The 21407-nt window shown below is 38.6% G+C and overlaps 1 protein-coding gene across 1 annotated transcript in view; it reads left to right on the top strand.

Annotated features, from left to right (window-relative positions):
* Positions 1-21407, top strand: part of LOC122792799 (extracellular matrix organizing protein FRAS1-like) — a 4352848-nt gene that overhangs the window by 3960721 nt on the left and 370720 nt on the right. The window contains exon 64 of the mRNA XM_044060368.1: positions 393-607. Within this exon, the coding sequence (XP_043916303.1) occupies positions 393-607 (215 nt within the window). The remainder of the gene's footprint in view (positions 1-392; positions 608-21407) is intronic.

Here is a 21407-nt window from a genome sequence, read left to right as displayed (position 1 = left end):
AACTACGTGTTTTCAGTATCTTCAGTTTTTCTTTGCATAGTATAACTCCATTCTTGTGGTGGATAACTTAAGTTTTTTTTTTTTTTTTTGCTTTCTTCATATGGTCATTGCTTTGCTTTATTGTAAGGTCATTATTTACAGTTAAAGAGCTGTTTTTATGCATCTAATAGTTTTCAATGCACACTATACAGTACCTTGTATATAGTAGAAGTTCTTTGACTGTCAACAGTTATATACAGTGTTACTGTTTTAGAATCAGGTGTTTTAGTCCCTAATGTTGGAGTTGTACAAATTAATTGCATCTCATGTAAATGCTACTCAGATATTGAGTGATTTTTTTAAGGAGTTCTTGCAGCTCATTACTCTGTTTTTTATATGCATATATATTCCAGACTCTGGATTCCTTGATCATTTGCCGTATGACCGTATTTCCCTGGGACCAGGATATGATCGTCCATACCAGTTTGATCCTGCTGTAAGAGAAAAGAAAACAATTCAGTTGTACAGACACCTAAACTTGAAAAGCTGCATCTGGACGTTTGACGCCTTCTATGATATGACCGAACTTATTGATATCTGTGGTGGATCTTTCACAGCTGATTTCCAGGTTCCTTTTCTTTATTACCTTTTATATGACTCTTTATGACTTTAACTGCATCAGACAGCCCAATGAAAAAGCAATTAGTAGTAAGGTGTCTGGGCATGAGTGAAAAGGCCAATATCAGAGAGTGGAAAGTTAGGTCTCTTCTCATTGGAGACTGGAAGAAATTGGACGAGATTACATGGTTGCACAAGATCTTGTGGAAGGCGTATAGCCGGCCTTAGGCATAGGCCAACTAGGCGGCCACCTAGGCCGCCGTTCTAGCAGGGGCAGTTTTCCAGTAATCTGGATGGTGTAGGTGAACTAGGATAGGGGCACCAGGTGGTGTGGGGGCACTGTGGAGCCTTTTTGCCTAGGGCACCAGGTGACCAAAGGCCGACCCTGGGAAGACGTATTAGTGGTCAGCTTGAAAAGGAAGAATTGTGAGGGCAGGAATCACAGGCAACACAATGTAGGGGCTGCCTGATCACTGGATTGAGGAAAGTAATTCTCTATGGAGAAGGTTGTGAAATGAGGTTTATGTCAGGGGTATGGGGTCAGCCATCAAATGGACTAAACATCAAACTCAATTCAGCAAACGTCCATTCAGTGAACATTCACTGCATCGAACCTGTGAGGTGGGCGGGAAAGTAAATAGTTGTCCAGCACTTCCCTGTCTCACACATGTTTGTGTCTTTCGGCTTTTCCCGGTTAGGGGTCGCCACAGCAGAACTCCGGTCTGCTAATGATTGGTAGTGGATTTTTACATACCGGGTTGCCAGCCCTGACGCACAACCTTCAACGAAGGCATGCCCCATTCACGTATACCTCCACACAGAAGACGCTCTAGCTGAGAATTGAACGGGACAACGTCTTGCTATGAGGCGACAACGCTACTGCAGCACCACCACCGCAATTGTACTTCCCTGTCTCACACATACACGGCAGTTTTTCAAACTCACCCAGGTGGAGGGCTTTACCCTCCAATGTGGGGGGGGGGCTTTGCCCCTACACCTCCCTTACCATATGTAACAACTCCAAGACTCTACTACAGTTGAGAAAAGTGGTTTGAAACACTGCCATGTCTGAAACTGGAAAGTTTTGGAGAACTAGTTACTTTCCCCATCTCACAGCTTCGATGAACTGAATGTTCATTGATTAGTGGTCGATGTATAGTCCATTCAGTGGCTGAACATATATAGACCCTGTGAAACCATGGAGTAGGTTATGAGAACTGGTGATGAACATTGAGTCCCAAGAGGCTTTCAAGAGGGCACTGGGCAGCAGGAGAAATGGGGAGGATAAGAGAGTTGGAGGGGGTGATATAATGTTAAATGCACTGAAAAGAGAAGTTAGATGAGTTAATTGTGTCCTTTTGCCTTTATACAAATGTAATACAGTCCATTACTTAACTGATTACTGCATTTATCATCACAGAAAAGGGCTGAGTAGTGATTCTCAGCAGGAGGTCCAAAAGAGAATCAGCTTGTAGCTGGCTGATGTCCACACCACTGTAATAGATGTAGTTGACAGTAAGATCATTATATTTAATGTAAGTGCACAGAGAAGCACAGCTGCCTATCCCACAAGAACTTGTTGCTTTTGTCTGCAAGCTAGTCCTGTGCTGAGAGCTGTAGATTCATCCATTTATGAATAAGTAATTTAACAAGCACACAAAGTAAACTTCATTTGTCTCACCAGTATACTTTTCCTTTTTTTTTTTAATAGCAGTAATTTGTATTCAACAAACACCAATTCAAAAATACTTGTGCAATGCAGAGTACAGAATTGTCAGAAGTCCTTTAACAGTTAAGAATGTCACTATGGTTATGTCTCATGATAGTGTTTCCTTTATTTTATAAAATTCAAAAATGTCACTATGGTTATGTCTCATGATAGTGTTTCCTTTGTTTTATAAAATTCAAATCATTAAACATTGTTGCGGTAATAGACTGGGTACATTTTAAAAAGTCAAAGAAAATTGAAATGATAAAATGACATTAAACACCCCATCATCAACTTGCAGAGTGTGGGTAAAGACTTAAAACAGATGCTCTTCCATAAACACTTTATCTTAGCCAGTGTGTAGAATCATTTGTCAGTCTCCTGGCAGGGGCAGGGGTGGGGGATAGAATCTCTTTAGTGCCCCTTTACACATGGTCACAGTAACCGGGCAAGGTAGCCAGTTACTATGTATTCATATCATTGTTCTTTTTATTAGGAAGGAATCTTAATATTTTTTATTTGTATTGCTGACAGCTGACCTTCTGATCACAGTGTTCCCCTCCTCTGACTGCAGCAATTCAGTTACAATAAGAGTTGAACTTAAAGCATTTATTGCTTGGGACTGGGCATCATTGCAGCACCCTCCTAGCGTGGTACTCTCGCCCTACACTCCTGGTGTGTGTGTGTGTGTGTGTGTGTGTGTGTGTGTGTGTGTGTGTGTGTGTGTGTGTGTGTGTGTGTGTGTTTTAGGGATTAGAGTTGTTTCTTAATCCCTAAAATCCAAGACATACTGGCTTGCTGTATACTCTACATGTGAGGAATGCTGTGAGGGGACTGCCCCACTATAGGGATGACACCACTATTTCTAGTGCCTCCCACACTCCAGCCTGGCATTCAGTTCTCTTATGCTGTCCACTATCACTACTGGGATCACAAGCAATAGCATACATTTCCAGCACTCCTCCCACCAAAGAGGCCCAGCAATTTCTTCATCTTTCCTATTCTCCCCTGTACCAGCTTTACCAGGTACCAAGGACACTAATAAAGCTTGGATCACCTAGGCTGTAGTTAAGACTTGATCCCTGTATGCCAGCAGAGCTGGATACCAATAGAGTATGAAAAAGAAGCCAAGATATCCAGATACAAGATAAATATCAGTGCTAAAAAGAAGGCAGTGGCTGCAAATACAAAACACTGGGAAAATTGAGCATGGCTTCCTGGTTTATGTACTCAAAAAGCCCACGATAACCCATCTGAAACTTTAATGTGAGCCACTGTCACTGATAGATACTCTTAATCATTTAGATAAATTCACCAGGAAATCCATGTACTGACCAGATGCTGAGCAAATAATCTCTGTTGACTTGACTGACTGTTCTTTCTACATCTCAGTGGATCATCTGCAAAGGACATCCTTTCTTTTTAGAATTGCTCATCATTAATAGTACTTGAATGACACTGCCTCATGCAAAACGTGGGTTTGTTTGGTTCTAAGAACTGTTGCTCAGCTCCCTTGCCTTTATGTCCAAATTGAGAGCACACTATTCTGAGTTTTTGACATGGGTATGTTTTGCTTGTTCTGTTAGTGTAATTACCACTCTTTTTATCTTCATTTGCTGAAATTTTAGGTCCAAAGAATGCTATGCCATTGGAACAATCTCAGTGGCTATCATTGGGCTCAAAATCAGAAATCTATTGTCTCATCTAACATATCCTGGATCATTGGTTTATTTTTAGCTTGGTTATCCATGCCCAGCACATCTGGCGGCCCTGCTCCCATCTGGGGCTACATGATTTGTAACCATTCCTGCCTTGTGCTTAGGGCCTTAGTACTCTGCTTCATTTAAATAGCATAAGTCTGCATTTCTTCTCTCAATCATGCCTTAAGTGCATGCCACTGAAACAATTGCTCCAAATTTCTTAATAATGTAGTCCACCTCTCTAAAATCTCCTTCATGCAATCCAGTCATCCAGACTAGTTTTAATGGTCACTAGGGACGTTTTCTGATTTACATGCAAGGGCAGCCTGTTCCACTTATCCATGTATACCTTAGTGTACACATTTGATGCTTTGTTTTTGTAATAGGACATGTTGCCTAATGCAGAAATAGACAACTGCTAAATCCACTCTGGATATCCTTGTTTTCAGACTATAATTTATAGTTTCTTGACAGAAGTATTATACTCTCTTGAAATTCAAGTGTTACTAAAAAGAGGTCTTCAGGTCAGTCTGACGGCCTGAGGGAAATGTACCACTGTAATGTTTACACAACTTAAAGTGACTGCATATGGCTACGTACCTTCCTTTGCCATCTAGCAACTCTTCCTCTTCCTTGAGATGACAACTGCATGGCAGTAAAGGCTATACTCTGCCTCCTCTCCACCCATTTCATAAGAGGAGAAGAACTCTTACAGTACCATATCTCAAACAGTTTCAGGTATTCAGCCTCATTCTTGTGTTTCTGTGACTTTTTGATATGAGCAAATATTATAGACTTTTTCATAGGACTGTTTAGCCCTCTAACTTTCCCTAAAATAGCTTTAATAACACCCTGTGCCCATATAAATGTGCTTTACAGTAAAGAAAAAGTGCTATCCATTGTTCAAATCTTACATCAATGAGAAAATAGTGTGAGATAAGTCAAAACTCAACCCATCAAGCTAGGTCACTGCCTGAATATCTCATGAGAGAGCAGCTTTTTCCTTAAATTGGAGCTGTCTGCAGAATAACTTGAAGTGCTGTTTTCTTCTCAGCTGTAATAAGCTCTGGTTTCTGTATACAATAGCCATTGCTTGAAACTGAGGTAACTACTTAATGCTGCTTTTTTTAGTCCAGTGCCTGAATGTTCACTGCATCCTGTGGCTCCAAGAAGGATGTCATCCTTACCAAAATGCAACCCTTTTTAGTCTGCTCAGGGTAAAAGCAGTGTCCAACAGGTCTGATTTCCAGCAAATGTTTGTAGTGCATTTCTGGACATCCTGCAATGCAATGGATTGCTGCTCTCAACGAAAATCCAGCAAAAATAAACTAGCAGTGATTTTGAAAAAAAAAATAACTGCAAAATGTCAAACACCATTGCCCTCCCATTATCCAACTTTTCATCAAGTAACCTGGGCCAGTCTCTCAGCAAAGATTTAATAATGGGGTCAACATAGTCTTTGTAAGAAAATGAAGGGACAGCTGATGATTTCTGCAGGTTGGAACAAGAATCATATTTTCAGGCCTACAAAGCAATGTTTAAAAAGAAAGAAGTGGAATACTGGAGAAGTCTGACCACTTTTTGAAAGATAATTCAAAGTGAGAAGACATCAAGAGTATAAGAAGCTAAACAGTTTTTCTCAGTTGGAACACATTACAGAGTAGGCATATAGGAGTAGTCGGGCTACGCTTGGCAGTGTTAGAAGAAGCAGGCAGAGGGAGTACAGAAGTAGGTGATAACTTATCTTTTAGATGGAATTTTGGGGTAATGATTGAATCTTTCGTAGAGGTGGATGAAAAGAGTAACCATCTAAAATTCATGCTGTTTAAAAGTGCTTTTACAAATTAGTTGTATGTGTGTCTTGCACAACTTTTATTTTCAATGGTTGGACATGTCTTTTCAAGTTTGCCGTATGTTATTTAATCATCTTTATTGAATTGTCATGTATGACATAGATAATTGTATATATATATATATATATATATATATATAAGTAAATCATACTGATTTATTCCAGTGTTGCATAGCTCACACAATTCCTGCCTTCCCTTAAATTTTGTTCCTATATCCTATATCCTGCATGTATTTTTCTCATAATTCTCATTTTGTTGTATGTAATTTGCTCCTACCCTTTTCTAAAGATCCCACTTCCATTTTTATCTATGTTACTGTAGTCACTAATTCAAATACAGTTTAAGATTTTGATTTCCATTTTCTAGTAATTGCTTTTTTGGCAGCCACTACAAGTAAATTTAGCAAGGCCTTGCTATGTCTAGGCAGTTCAGATCCTGTATCCCTGGTCAAAAAAATAATTTCCTTAGTTACACTGATTTGCTCACCCAGTATTTCTGACAGAGTAGTCTGTAAAGATTTTCTAAAGCCTGCCAGTTCACTGCACTCCCCAAAATATGTTCCCTATTACCTCTTTCTTGTCCATCAGACCTCTAACATTTGCATTCTACCTGAGGAAAAATTCTTTGGAGTCTACATTGGGTTTTAAAATACCTATGCAAACACTTCCAAGCAAAAATCCTAAATCTTCTAGAGTTTCTTGCCTGTTTGAGAGCCATACATATATTGTCCAATTGTTTCTTTGTGAACAGTTTATCCAGTCTCTCTTCCCAGTCTTTTTCTAACCTCGTCTAATAGATTCCTATAGTTTTATATGCCCTACTAATTATCCTGTTTTTAAAAGCAGCTTCTGTTCTAGATTCAGCTAAAAACTCTGTCAGTGCTGGTCTTTCATTTAGGATTCCCTTCTCCTTTTCTCTTTCCCTATACTCTGATATCATACTTTGTTAGGGAAGGCAGTATCTAGGCTGCAGATGAAGTATTCTTGGCCTCTTCCCATTCTGTTACCTTTCCCTCTCTCTAATTATTTACTTTGGTTCCTTTGCCACTTTTCTCTAGTAAATTCTTGGCCACTCTTGTCTATTCTCTGTACCCGTAGTTGTAGTGATCCCTTTTGGCAGAATCTCCTGTCTCCATTTTCATATTAGCTTAATTCTTAGAATACTTTCTGCTACTTTTTGACTATATTATTCTGTATGGCTATTAGTCTCCTTAAAGGTCTGCATTAAAAATCCCACTTTATCCTTATTTTTTGAATTATAGCTTTCTGCTTGCTCTATTTATAGGCACCTTAACTGTGTACCTCTGAAATATCCCTTTATTTTATTTTTTTATTTAACGTTTGTTAATTGGGAAAATCTGACTTGAAACTAAGCCAATTTTCAGCGGAGGCCTAGGGTGAAACGCTACAGATGCATGTCTTTGTAACATGGGAGGAAACTGGAGCACTCAGAGGAAACCCACAGGAACGTAGGGAGGATATGCAGACTCTGCACAGAAGGCACTCCAGCCAAGAATCAAGCTGGAGAACCACTTGCTGTGAGGAGAAAACACTACCGCTACACCACTGCACCATCCAACTATATCCCTTCAGACATTCCAAGATGGTGGTCGTCTAGTGTACACCCTCTGCACATAGCTCCCTACCTCAGTTTTAGTTTTTTAGGAAAATTCCCTCTGACAGACGTCAGCACCTTTGTTCTAAAGAAGAGGGTAATCTAATCTAGTATATCGTCAAATTTCTGGATCAGTGATTTAATCAGTATTATCTGGACTAAGAACATCTAATATACCCTACATTTTTGGTAAGTGCTCCAGCCACTTGTATCCAAAGGCCTGAAACAATCCTTTGCTTACCCAATATACTAAGACCGAGTCAAATATGGCAAATGAACTCGACTTTATGGAAACACAAACTACCAAAGCTAAAATATCATCAGTTCTTTCTCCAGAAAAAGAGGTTGGCTCCAAAAGACAGAGAATAAATAAACAAGCATCGAATCCCACTAAAATCAGCGCTAAAACCAAAGCTGAATCTAATTTCCACATGGATGAACTCAAATACCGCTTCAACCCATCCAGCTCGCTATACAAGGATTTTATGATCAACTAGCCAAGTTATTATTAATTAAAGTCATGTAGTGTTTTTATTTTTTGCGCACCGGATAGTACAGGAATGCCTCCGATTGCCTTCCCAGCGATCGGGTGTGCATTCTTACCTTATGCGAAGTCTTTTTCTGCAATTTTTGATTAGCTTAATAAATATTCACATTTCGAATAGCTGGGAACCATTCTGGTGATATATTATTGCCTAGGGGGTCACTTCTGCCTGACGGCTTCCAGATGTTCTCACAGAGAATCTTCCCTCATGCTCACAGAGACACAGGATGCTCGAACTTGCACTACATTCTTAGTTTTGGTCTCACTAGACTGATTTAACCAGCGTTATTGTTTATTGAGTCTCCTGAGTGTTAACAAGTATCTTGGTGAACTCGTTGGTATTATTGGGGCTCAAGTCACTAGTCAGGTAGGATTTCTTGGTGTTGTCAACTTGCAGTTGCCCCCTTACTTATGCCTAGCGACTTCCAGATGCTATCACTGAGAATCTTCCCTCATGCATACAGAGACACAGGATGCTCGAACTAGCAATACGCTCTTAGTTTCAGTCTCATTAGTCTGGTTTAACCAACATTATTGTTTACTGAGTCTCCTGAGTGATTCCAAGTGTTTTGGAGAACTTGTTAATATTACCGGGGCTCCAGTCACTCATCAGATAAGATTTCTAGGTGTTGTTAACTTGCAGTGTCCCCATCACTTTTGCCTAGCGGCTTTCAACTGCCCACAAAAAGAGTCTTACCTCATGCTTGCGCTGACACAGGATGCTCGAAACAGCACTAAGCTTCTAGTTTTGGTCTCACTAGACTGGTTCAACCAACACTACTGTTTGTTGAGTCTCCTGAGTGATGCTAAATGTCTCAGAGAACTTATTGGTATTAATGGAGCTCCAGTCACTCGTCAGGTAGGAGTTCAAGTGGTTTCTACTTGCAGCTGCCCCCGTCAAATTCCTTCACCTATACACCGAATGGTTAGACTTATTAAGTGCTAGATTCTCTTTAACAAAAGTTGATTTGTTTAAACAGATCCTAAGTCGAATGAGTCTATCTCCATTTGGCTTATATACTGAATGTAACTTGTTTCTTTATGATTAATTATCGGTGATTTGCCGTTAATGCTTTATCTAATCCAGACATTTTGACATGTTGTTGTAGGTATTAGATCTAGAAGATCACTGTTTATTAATTACATATTAAATTTTCCATAAATGATATTAGGTCATATTATGGTTAGTCCTTACAGGTGTTTATGTTGTTTTTTTTTTTTTTTTTTTTTTGATAATTATGTTTACTTTATTACTTTGTATTTCATAATTTTCACTACTTCTCAGGGGGAGACTATTTATCTGCAAGTGACTCACCCCACAACATATCACTTACATGTCTTACGTCTATATTATACAAACACGCTATTACCTTCCTTTTGCATTCTCTCTACTTCTTTCTCTTTCTTCTTCTCTATCTTTCATTAAAATATGTCTACTTTAATCATGCTACTAGTCCTACTTCTATGTTGTTATACATATAAATATACAATTATAATATTTCGTTTTGTGGCTTCCTTTTTAAAGTCTTCAGTCACTTTCTATTCTTATGTTATTTTCTATTCCCCTAGTTGCACTACCTCGGGAATGGACATATTGGCCCTTCTTATATACTAATTATTAAGAGTCATCATCTAAGATTACCTACTCTCATCATAATTAACATAACTTTTCCAGTATTATTCTTACTTTCTTTATCCTACTTCTTCTCTGGGTTGCTCTTTGTTGCATTGTTATAGGGTTCTAGAATGATCAGTTTTTGGATGAATATTTTTATGTACATATGTATAGTACTGCTGTTGGTATCATTTGTTTATCTCAAGTTATTAACAGTGTTTTTTCCTTATATTATGCTACTATTTCTAGTTAAAAAAATATGTCACTCTTACAAATATTAAATTATTTCTTCACTTAAGGGGTTTGGGTGGTTAGGCACTAGGTTGTATTTGAAGGAATACTATGCTACCTTTGCTATTGTTTTTATATCTTCTGAGGTTGGAAGAATCAAGTGGATCTCCATCACCTTAGTACACTCACCTATATATGTTATTTCCTTTCCCTATATGTTATTGATGCAATATTTGAGGAAATAGTCAATCAAGACCCAAGCCTATTAATATATAAGTGCACATGACATGGTCCATAGATTCTTGGAACATAAGAGGCTTACAAAATAAAGCTAAGAAATCTCTTCTACTAAATTTGATGTTTAAGTTGCAGGCTAATATTTGTTTTCTACAGGAAACACATATGCTCAAGGAAGATTGGATGAAAGAAACCAAAAGAAAATGGATAAGATCTATTATAGCTGCGGGTAATAGTCTTAACTCAAAGGGTGTTGCTATTATAATTAAGAATTACTTTCAGGGTGTAATAAATTATGTAAACTCTGCCAAAAATGGTAAATGGTGTTATTTCACATCTAATTTACTAAACTCCATCAAACCAGTCCTCCTTTTAAATGTTTATGGGCCTTGTTCACAACAACAAGTTTTCATAATGGAGATATATAATATTCTCTGCAAATTTCAAGATTACCAATTTATACTAGGTGGCGATTGGAATGCTGTCATAAACCCTAACTTAGACCGTACAAGTAAGTCTTTATCATATAACTTCCAAGCCTCCATAGTTCTTGAGGAATTAATGTCTGATTTTAACCTTATGGACACAATCTCATTCAGTGAGATTTCAACTAAAGACAAAATTTACACATACTATTCGAAATGCTACAACACTTGGTCACGATTGGACTTCCTTTTAATCTCTGAATCCCTGTCAAATTTTAAATTAAACTTCTCTATAGAGTCTAGATTTCTATCTGATCATGCAATAATTTCCCTTAAGATTATATTCACTTCAAAGTCACCTTCAACCTTCTTCTACAGTAGCTGGACCTTAAACAATAATTTATTGCTTAACAGTGACATAATCCAAGAAACTAATGAAATCTTATCAGACTTTGATACAAACCTCGAGCACTCACATATCCTCCTGGATACCCAATGGGCGGCTTGTAAAGCCAAATTGAGAGGCTTTTTGATAATCAAGGCTTCTTTCTATAAAAAGCTTAACAAAATGAGGGAACTTAACTTAACCCTAAAACTTTCCGCCTTAGAAAATAAACAGAGACTAAACCCAGATCCTGGATTAGATAAGCTGATAAATTGTACTCAAAAAGACCTATTAGAGCTGCATCAACAGGATTACTCTCTGCAAGAACAAAAACTTATTGCAACTTACACTGAGTGGGCAGAAATTCCATCTAAAACCCTTGCAAGAATAATAAAAGTAAAACAACATTCCCCCAGAATCTCTATATTACAATACCAGAATTAAATTTATAAATCTGACTCGGAAATAATCCAGTTGTTTCATGCTCTTTACTCAGATGTCTATGGTAGAAAGGTTGATAATACCTTTAATTCCCACACGTTGAACTTTCTGAATAATATTAATTTCCCTTCCCTGAATGAAAATCAAAAATCCATGTTGTCTGTTCCGTTGGAGCTTCAAGAAATTCATGAGGTCATTACCAACTTTAAACTAGGCAAATCCCCAGGCCCTGATGGGTTTACCACCAATTTTTTTAAAGTTTTTAAATTAAGAATTTCTCCTATACTTTTAAAGGTATTCAACTTCATTGTAAAGAATGGAATTTCTGATTTACATTGGAATACCTCGAAAACTATTCTAATTTTAAAAAATAAGCAAGATAAAGCTGATCGTCACAACTACAGACCTATCTCACTAATAAACGTTGACATAAAGATCTTATCGGGTATTCTGGCTAACAGACTTAAAAATATTATGCCCTTTATGATTTCTCCTGACCAGGCAGGTTTTATGAGTCACAGACATACTTGGGATAACACTCTAACCCTTGATTCCCTAATGCTTTTTACAAAAAAATACAAAAATATGATCTATGCCTTAACGCTAGATGCTACTAAGGCTTTTGACAGAGTAAATTCTGTTCCTCACTTTAGTATACCCAAAGCCTTTTCCGATATGATTAAAGTACTTTATGAAAATTCCTCCACTTATATATATGTTAACAAAAGCACATCTTACCCAATTAGGATTACAAACGGAACAAGGCAAGGGTGCCCATTATCCCCTTTTCTTTTTAACATCTTCATTGAACCCTTTTTTCTATACTTTGCTCAGAACACTCATCACTCGATCCCTAAAGTTCTAAATACTAACATAATGTTTTCTGCTTTTGCTGATGACCTTAACTTATATTTTCAATATCCAAACACTGACTTGTGTAAAATCATAAAAACTATTGATAAATTCTCTAAGGTTTCAGGCTATCAGATTAATCATAAGAAATCAAACATTTTTCCAATTAATCCTGTAAACCACAAAACCAACTACTTTCCAGATTCTCCTTTTAAAACAACTTTCAACCTTAATTATCTGGGCATACATTTTGAACACAATCAAGCCTCCATGTTTCAAAATAACTTACTAAAAACATGGTCCAAAATTGTCCAGGACCTTCACAGATGGAAAATCATGAATCTGTCTCTTTTATCAAAAGTTGCAATAGTGAAAATGAATGTTTTGCCCAGACTACTTTACCAATTCATCACCTCAAACCTTATTATATCTAATACCTTGTTCTCCAAAATAAATAAAAGATTAGCCAAATTTATTTGGTTTCCTAAATCAATTAGGACATATTATTCTAAACTAGCTTACCCAAAGATTAGGGGAGGTCTGAGCTTGCCAAATTTTTATCTTTACTACATGATTATCTGTGCAAACAGAATCTTAACTATTTCAAAACTTAACCCGGAAAATTATAACTCTTCCCCTTCCTGGATGAAAATATGGTACCAACACGTAGTCACCAATAAAATCAATTCAAAAGCTCTCCCCTTCCTTTCTTTGTCTGTTCTTAACAAATATAATTTATCCAGTACCCTAAAACATAAAATTAGATTATTCCAAAACCTGATAAAAATTATCAACCTAGATAAAACCCTCCCTTTTCTTCAACCTCTCCACCTCAACCCGAATTTCAAGATCAATAACTTGATGATTAATCTCTCTGATTTTCCTCTTATTAAAGATATCATAGCATGGGATATTTTTAAATACAAAGACAAAACTCTCTCTGATCTTCGACTGATTCTTAAAGTTAATAATAAATACACAGTCATCCTCCGACAATTAAGAGAACTAATCTCTTTAAAATTTACCAACCCCCCAGCCAATCTTCAGGACATCTCTAGATTTTGTGAGGTCATATCTACTCTCTCAGGTTCTGAGAAAATGCTATCCAGATCTTACTACCTCTTGAATTCCATAATACATAATTCGGTTTGCCTTTTCTCTAAATATTGGGACAACCAAGATATCCTGATTACAGAGGAACAAAAGTTATCAGCCATAAAACTACCTTAGAATTATCCCCATTTAAGAAACTCATTTACACACAATTGATGATCAATAATAACTCTTACTACACGCCTTCTCTGCTTAACAAATTTGACCCCAAAACTTCCTCTTCCTGTACTTGTTGTTCCTTCCCAGAAGCGGATCTGCTTCATATAGTTTGGTTTTACAAACATACCCACAAACTTTGGTGCTCCTTAAAAGTGTGTCTAGAGAAAATGGGATACCACAAATCCACCCTTTCTTGGGAAACAGCGATCCTTCACATACCTAACACAAAGCTACCTAAGTTAAAACATCATGTTCTAATTATTCTCTGCTCCCTTATCAAACTATATATTACTAAGAACTGGTTGGACCGCACTAAACTCTGTAGGAATGGATTCAAGGAGATGGCTTTGAAGTATATTTCGGCGCAAAAGTTTATCACAAAAGGGCCTAGGAGAAAAGCCTATTTTAAAAAAGTCTGGAAATGTCTCTTCGACTTAATTCTATATGATTAATTCAATTTACAGTTTATTTCTGGTCATATGGTATCGATCCCATTTTGAGTTGCACTTGGAGATCCACTGATACCCCTTACAACTCCGATTATTCTCTTCTAACTCATTTTTCTATATGGTAGCACTGTAGTTTTGTAAATATTGTACATAATTAGTGTGCTTTTTTAGATTTAGACTGTATATATTGTTGTTTTTGTTGGTTTATCCATCCATATATACAAATGTTTTTCATTCATGGACTGCCTATTTTTCTCTCTCTCTTTTTTGTATTGTTCTGATATTGTGGAATAAACCAAATAAAAAGTTATTTGAGAAAAAATTTATATATATCCCTTCGAATCAGGTGATCCCAATCCACCTTGTTCTGTTGGATGGATCTGCTTATTCTTGTCCTCTTCTCCTTGAGAGAAAATCCTTGCACTCTTTATTAATTACAATGAACAACTTCTCCTGTATTCGATAAAAGTATGTCTGACTTGTATATAAAATTAAAGGAACTAAAAACATTTTCACTGCTTGTCTCTTCCTATCCATAACCGTAAGCAAGAACTTCCATTTTCTCAGTTTTTGTATTATTTTTGTCTTTCCACATATCCTTAGCTGCCATAATAGAATCATTTTTACCCTACACTCCTAAGTACTTCATTTTATCATGTCCCCATAAGTATGAGTATTGCTGAACCAATATGTGTGTAGGTACATAGTTTACAGCTATTACCTTTGTTTTATCTTCATTAATTTTATATATTGAAAAGACCTGAAACTGTCTCAGAATTTTCCACAACACTGAGATGTGTTTTTCTGTATTTGTCAGGTACAAAACAATATCATCTTCAAATAAAGTCAACTTAACAGGTACAAGCAAGCAAAATCTGAGGGTAATGCTACTCAATGCTAGACGTCTAAACCTGAAAATGCACTCACTTGAGGCACTCCTTAAAGTGGAGAACATTGACATCTGTGCAGTGACAGAGACCTGGTTCAAAGCTCCAGAGAGCACCCCTGAATTACCAGGCTATAATTCATACCACACCTCTTGGCTACCAAACCCGGACCGAAACACTAAAGGTGGAGGCGTGTCCATATTCATTAAGGATATCCAACAAACTCTGGGCAAAACCGCAATCCAGATTGTAGCTTGCTACAGACCCCCCACCATGCCCCAGGATTCCCACTCCTCTTTTCTTGATACACTGGAAAATATTAAGGTACAACCCAACACTCTAATAATGGGTGATTTCAACTACCCTACCATTAACTGGGAAAACTACTCATGTACCAACTGTTTTGCTCAACTTTTTCTGGAAATCATCAATTCCAATGTCTTGGATCAACTTATCCACACCCCCACCAGGGGTAGCAATATCCTAGACCTGGTCATCACCAACATGGGTGATCCGTGTTCCACACCAGAGGTCAGCACCTCGTTGGTCAGATCCGACCACAAGCTAATCACCCTAGACATCCACATCCTGCTCCCACCCCCCATTAGGAAAACAACCATAAAAAATTTTTCCAAAGCCAACTTCACGCTTCTTAAGACAGAAGTGGCAAACTTCACAACACCCATGCTGATGGACAATAGAGGTACGACTGCTGAATCATACACAAATGCACTTTATAAGCACTTACACGAGTGCATGGATCATGCAATCCCAAACAGAACCAAGATGCTATCCTCCAAAAAAAGGAAGCCAATCTGGTGGTCTTCTGCCATAAACAAACTCTACAACAGAAGAAAGAAACTATTGCAAAAAAGAGTAAAATCCCACGATTGGAGGAACTCCCTGGTCAGCCGTAGTAAGAAGCTGAGATCCCTCATAAAATCCTCCAAAGCTAGTTATGAAAACAAAATTGCCCACAAAGCATTCTATAGCTATGTCAAGAATCTCAATGGCAACACTCAGATCTGCTCTGAGTTATAGCACAATGACACTAAATATACAGAACCAACTGATATTACCAACATCCTGGCAGATAGGTTCAGTGCTAACTTTAGCCCCCTCTCACCCCCTAAAGGGCCTATCTTTATACCGGAAGAATGCAAAGTTCCTGTAATCACGGCTGCACAAGTAAAAATCTCACTCTCCAAAGCCAGGAACACAGCATCCATGGGACCTGACAACATCTTAGGCTGCCTTCTACATGAACTACAGAATGAACTGGCACCCCACCTAAGTACCATGTTCAATCATAGCCTCACCTCAGGCTTTGTGCCCATTGAATGGTGCACTGCGACAGTTATCCCACTCCACAAACGCGGGCCACAACAGACCACGGGAACTACCACCCCATTAGCCTGACGAGCTTCGTCTGCAAGGCCATGGAACGTATCATCTTGGAACTCATAAACAAAGACATTGGAGATCTCCAAACTCTGGACCCCACACAGTTTGGGTGTGTAAAAGGCAGATCATGTCTCCTAAACCTGATAGTCTTCTGTGAAGTAGTCACCAAAACCATAGATGAGGGTAAGGTGGTTCACACAGCCTATCTAGATCGTGCCAAGTCGTTCGACACCATCCCCCAGTCTGGAGTTATAGATAAACTCACTAAACTAGGTATAAATCCCTATGTCACAAGATGGGTTGCCAACTGGCTTACTCACAGAACCCACACTGTGATAGTAGCAGACTCCAAATCAGACTTCAGACCAGTGACAAGTGGAGTACCACAGGGTTCAGTCTTGGGTCCTCTCCTGTTTGGTATCTACTTCTCTGAAGTACAGGCTAACACAGAAGGTCTTTGGCTAACTAAATTCGTAGATGACTGCAAACTAGGAGCCTTAATCGGAACTCCTAATGATGTGGACATCCTACAAAAGGGCCACAGTGAGACAGATGCCTGGTGTCAAAAACATGGTCTCAAGCTCAATGCCAAAAAGTGCATTGTCATCCCCTTTGGTAAAAACTCTGTACCCATGAACTACCACATAGGTGCTAGTCTACTTAACACCGAAAGTGTGATAACAGACCTTGGGACACAGGTGGACAGTAGTCTCTCCTTTGATAATCACGTCGCAACAGTGGTCAGGAAATCCTACTACGTGGCACACCTCATCACAAAAGGTTTCTCATCCAGAAAAAAAGAGGTCATTGTTCCCCTCTACTCATCACTCATTAGACCCATTATAGAGTACAACGGTTTACTATTACAAGGTCGAACGGCACTCCTTCGAATGCACTATAGTCGACAACGGAAGGTCGTAAATGTCGAAGTCAAAAAATCAATCTAGGAATGGTGTTAACATGGGTTGAGGTAGGTGTTCGTATTATTCTGAACTACAAACATCTCCCCTACCTCAACCCATGTTGAAACCCATTCCTAGATTGTTTTTCTGAGTTCGCGATTATCAGTTTCGACCTTCCGTTGTCGACTATACGACAGTCGAAGGAGTGCCATTCGACCTTGTAATAGTAAACCAGTACAATGCCCCTTTTGGTATGTACCTCTCAAGACATCTACAATAACTGGAAAAGCCGAAAAAATACCTCACAAAGAGGATTACTGGCCTCAAACAGATGCCTTATGCAGACCGTCTGAAAAAACGCCAACTTTACTCCGTCACATATCGCCTACTCAGAGGAGATCTCTGCCTAACATACAAAGCTATGTCAAAACCAGAGCTGTTGGACATGCTCCACTTAAAGAAATCTCAATCCCTCCGAGCTACACGCTCCAGGGGCCTAAACCTTGTCACCACAATAAACAGAACATGCTGGAGGGATAGATTCCTGTCCCAGAGACTTCCCATACTCTTCAACAGACTACCTATCTATGTCAAACAGAGCTCCTCATTAGCACTATTCAAGAAAAATCTTCATGATTGGATGGGTAATAGGAAATTCACCCCGGGGATCACTTCTGTGGTTGTGATTGACAGGGGTACAGGAAAATAATTTTCTTGGGTGGCGAAAGCCAGGGAACCTTTTTGGCTAGGCTTGTATAGGCCCTTGGGCCAATAGCCAAGTACCTACCTATGAACCTATGGACTTTTCTTGATTACCATGGCAATTGTATCCTTGAATTTCTGATTCCCTTATTTTCTTTGCCAATGGTTCTAAATGTAATGCAAATAAAGGAGAAAGAGGACACCTATGTCTGGTTCCTCTATTTAGACAGATCTTATCAGAGAAGAATCCTCCCCCAACACACACACACACTTTCATTTAATTTGTATTTTTCTTACATTCTGCTTCCCTTTGGATCATTATCAGTCCTTTAATGTTGTCAAATGCTTGCCTCCACACCACCAAAACCACATTGAGCCATATCTGTCAGTTTTGGCAATACCTTTGCAATTCTTTTATCCATTATAGATGTAAACACTTTAAATCTTGGTTTAGAATCGAAATGGGCTATAGGAAGATGAGTTTGTTGGATCTTTACCTTCTTTAGATATTACAGCCATCACAGCTTTCTTCCAGGATGTTGATGTTTCCCCTCCTTTTAAAATACTGTTAAATAAAACCTTCCAGATCTTTATTATTATTTTTCCCTCCTAGCTTCCCAACTTCCACAGGATTTCCATGTATTCCTGAAGACGTTCCCATAGATTAGTCATCCATCACCATTTAGCCTCATCTCCTTTTATCTTAACTGTTAATAATTGAGGCTCATCTACCTCTAACCTTGGCATATTCAATTCTTCTAAAAGTTTTCCATTTGTGCTTTTTCTTGATTTTATCATTCTGCTTAATAGAGATTTTCATAACATTTCTGAAATATTTCTAATACCTTTACACAATGTCTGGTTATTTTCGTTGTTTTAGGCTCCATAAACTTGCCAGCCGTTTTGACTTTCTGTTGCCGGAGTCATTGTGCTAAAAGTTTTTGTGCTCTGGAGCTAACAAAAAACAGTTGTTTAACACCAATCTTTCTGAGTTCAGGCATATTGTTTAGGTAGTCCCTGTTTTCTCTTTAGCAGTTATGCCTCCTCTTTTTCTGTGAGATTACTTACTCTGCCTATTTTTAAACTCAGCTTTCATTTTATCCTTCCCCTAGCTATGTTTTCTGAAGACGTTTATTTTCCCTATTAACACCTGAATAATTTTACTATCCATTCCTTAAATTCTTCCCTTTTTAACAGATGGGGAAGCACCAGTGTCTCATTTTTACTTCATTATCCTGAATTAATATTTTCGTTATTATTGGGGTGTCATCTGAAATAGTAATGGATTTGTATCTAAACTTTCAGTTAAATGCACATGTTTATGTGAAACATAATTTCTGTGTAGCTTAGCCAGTTGTACCTTAGGATTAATATGTAAATTCTGTCTGAGCTTCTACTACTGAATTCACATCTTCCATACCAAATATTTTTATAAATTTCTTCAAAAATCTACCCTCTTTTGTTATATTTTCCCTTCTAGCCCCCCCATATACAGCCTCACTGTTGCATATCAAATTCCAGTTCCCACCTTTAAGTAGTATTCCTTGCTGAAAGCTGGTTATTTCTCCCAGAATTTTGTTAAACTACATTATAAAAGTATTAGGTGAATATAAATACATGCCAACATAATCCTCCTCCCTTGCCAGTAGCTTCTTACTACCACAAATCTGTCATTATTATCTTTTTTCCCTCTAGCAATTAATATAAGTACTCCCCTTTTCCTTTGTCCCAGACATTCTGCTGAATAACCATAATGAAATCCTTTTGTTATTACATTTACCTGCTCAGTTCTTTTCAAATGTGTCTCGTATGGCATAACTATTTCAAGTTTGCATTTCTTAATATAGTTCACTACTCTTTCTTTTTGTATATACCTGTCCAAAAACTCACATTCCAAGATCATATGAAAAGTGCTGCCATCATAAGAAGTTATTGTTCCCACCTGTTACTTATAAAAGCTTTTTTTTAAATGTTTGATGTTATGTAGACCTATCTCACCATAATTCTTGCTTGATAGGTTCGGAGCCGATCCTTGGCTCCGACTCGGCCAATACTTTTACTGGCTCAGGGCTATCCCCTATCCCATGGTGCACCATGGCAATTCCCCAGATCTCATTTGCTGCGAAAGCTTCAAGGTTGTCTTCTTACTGTCTCGTTGGCTAAGTGAAATATTTTTGATATTTTTGACTTTATCTCTACACTTTCTCTTCAATATTTTTTCCCTTTATTATCTGAGTGATTGTCTTGAGTGTTTGCTACCCCTGTCCCCTTTCTTAAGGATTGTACAGCCCGTTTTATTTAGAGGACCTTTCCTCTCTGTGTGCCAGCTTTTCTCCTTCTAAAAAAAATATATATATATATATATATATATTTACTTCTTCTTATAGTTGTGCTATTGTATTTGTTTTTTCTTCTTAAAAGAAATATGTCAAAGGATAAAGACAGAGAACACAAAGAACACCATCCTTCTGGCTTTAAAAAATGTGATAAATGTTCTCAAAAAATGTCACTGACTGACAGTCAACACCAGTTGTGTGTACTGTCTTGAAGAGGCTCATTTGCAAGAACCCTGTACCTTCTGTCATGCTTTCAGCACCAGGGTTCTTAATGAAAGGAAAAGGAAACTTATAGATAGGGGCCTTATGACTAGTTCCTTCCAAGAACAGCTGGAACAAGGTCAGACAGTTCCTAAAAGTCATAAAAGGAAATCTCCATCGGTTCCTGCTTTGGAACCGACAAAGAAATCAAAAGCAACGAAGTCGAAGAGTTCTGGCTCTGATTCTGCTTCTTCAGTCTCGGTGCCATCTATTTCTTTGGTGCTGAGACAATCTTCTCTGTCGAAACACTCCCCTATTTTGGAACCGGTTTCACCAACCTTAAGATCTCCGATTTTGGAAAGGAGAAAATCTCCATCTATCTCCACCCATTCCTCCAGGACGCTTTCTGATGAGGATGTAGAACAGGTGGTGAAGAGGCTGCTCTGTGACCTGATGCTGGCAGAAATTTTAGCTCCTCCAGACCCAAAGGCTTTGGAGGCGTCCCATCTTCAGTCTACTGTTCCTCTTCCTACTGCTTCACTCTCTGTGTCTGTTTCAGGTACTTTAGTGCAGGAACCTTCGGTTCCGAGAATTCTTCCTGCTTCCTCAGTACTGATAACTCTAACCTCATCTGCTCAGTCTGGAGCCGAGGAGTCTGGGAGCCAATGCTGTCCGGTCGACTCCGAGAGGGATAGTCACCCCGTTTTTTCTTTGGAACCGACCCTCCCTCTTGGTGCTTCGGCTCATGTGAGCTCAGCTCCCAAGTCCACTTTGGAGCCTGCCCCTGCTGTTCAGAGTCGACCTTCCATTTCCTCAGAGCAGTGGTCTTCTTCGGAGTGGGGTGGTACAGCTTTCAAGGTGATGGAGAAAGATTTGTCTAGTGCTAAAGCCCTGCCATTGGACCCAATCTCCCTCCAGCAGCTGGCAGCAGCATCTTCTTCCCCACCTGCTCCTAAGCGTAGGAAACCAGGGCCCCAAGGAGCCCCCATTGGTGGTGTCCCCTCTTCCGAGACCTCCCCAGATTACCGTACTGAAGAGGTCCCTCGGAAGAG

This window comes from Protopterus annectens, chromosome 2.part0 (genome assembly GCF_019279795.1).
Source record: "Protopterus annectens isolate FY-2018-M chromosome 2.part0, PAN1.0, whole genome shotgun sequence".
In the NCBI taxonomy this organism is placed as follows: domain Eukaryota; kingdom Metazoa; phylum Chordata; order Ceratodontiformes; family Protopteridae; genus Protopterus; species Protopterus annectens.
The sequence above is the reverse complement of the archived record's forward strand: the minus strand, read 5'-3'. Positions and strand labels throughout refer to the sequence as shown.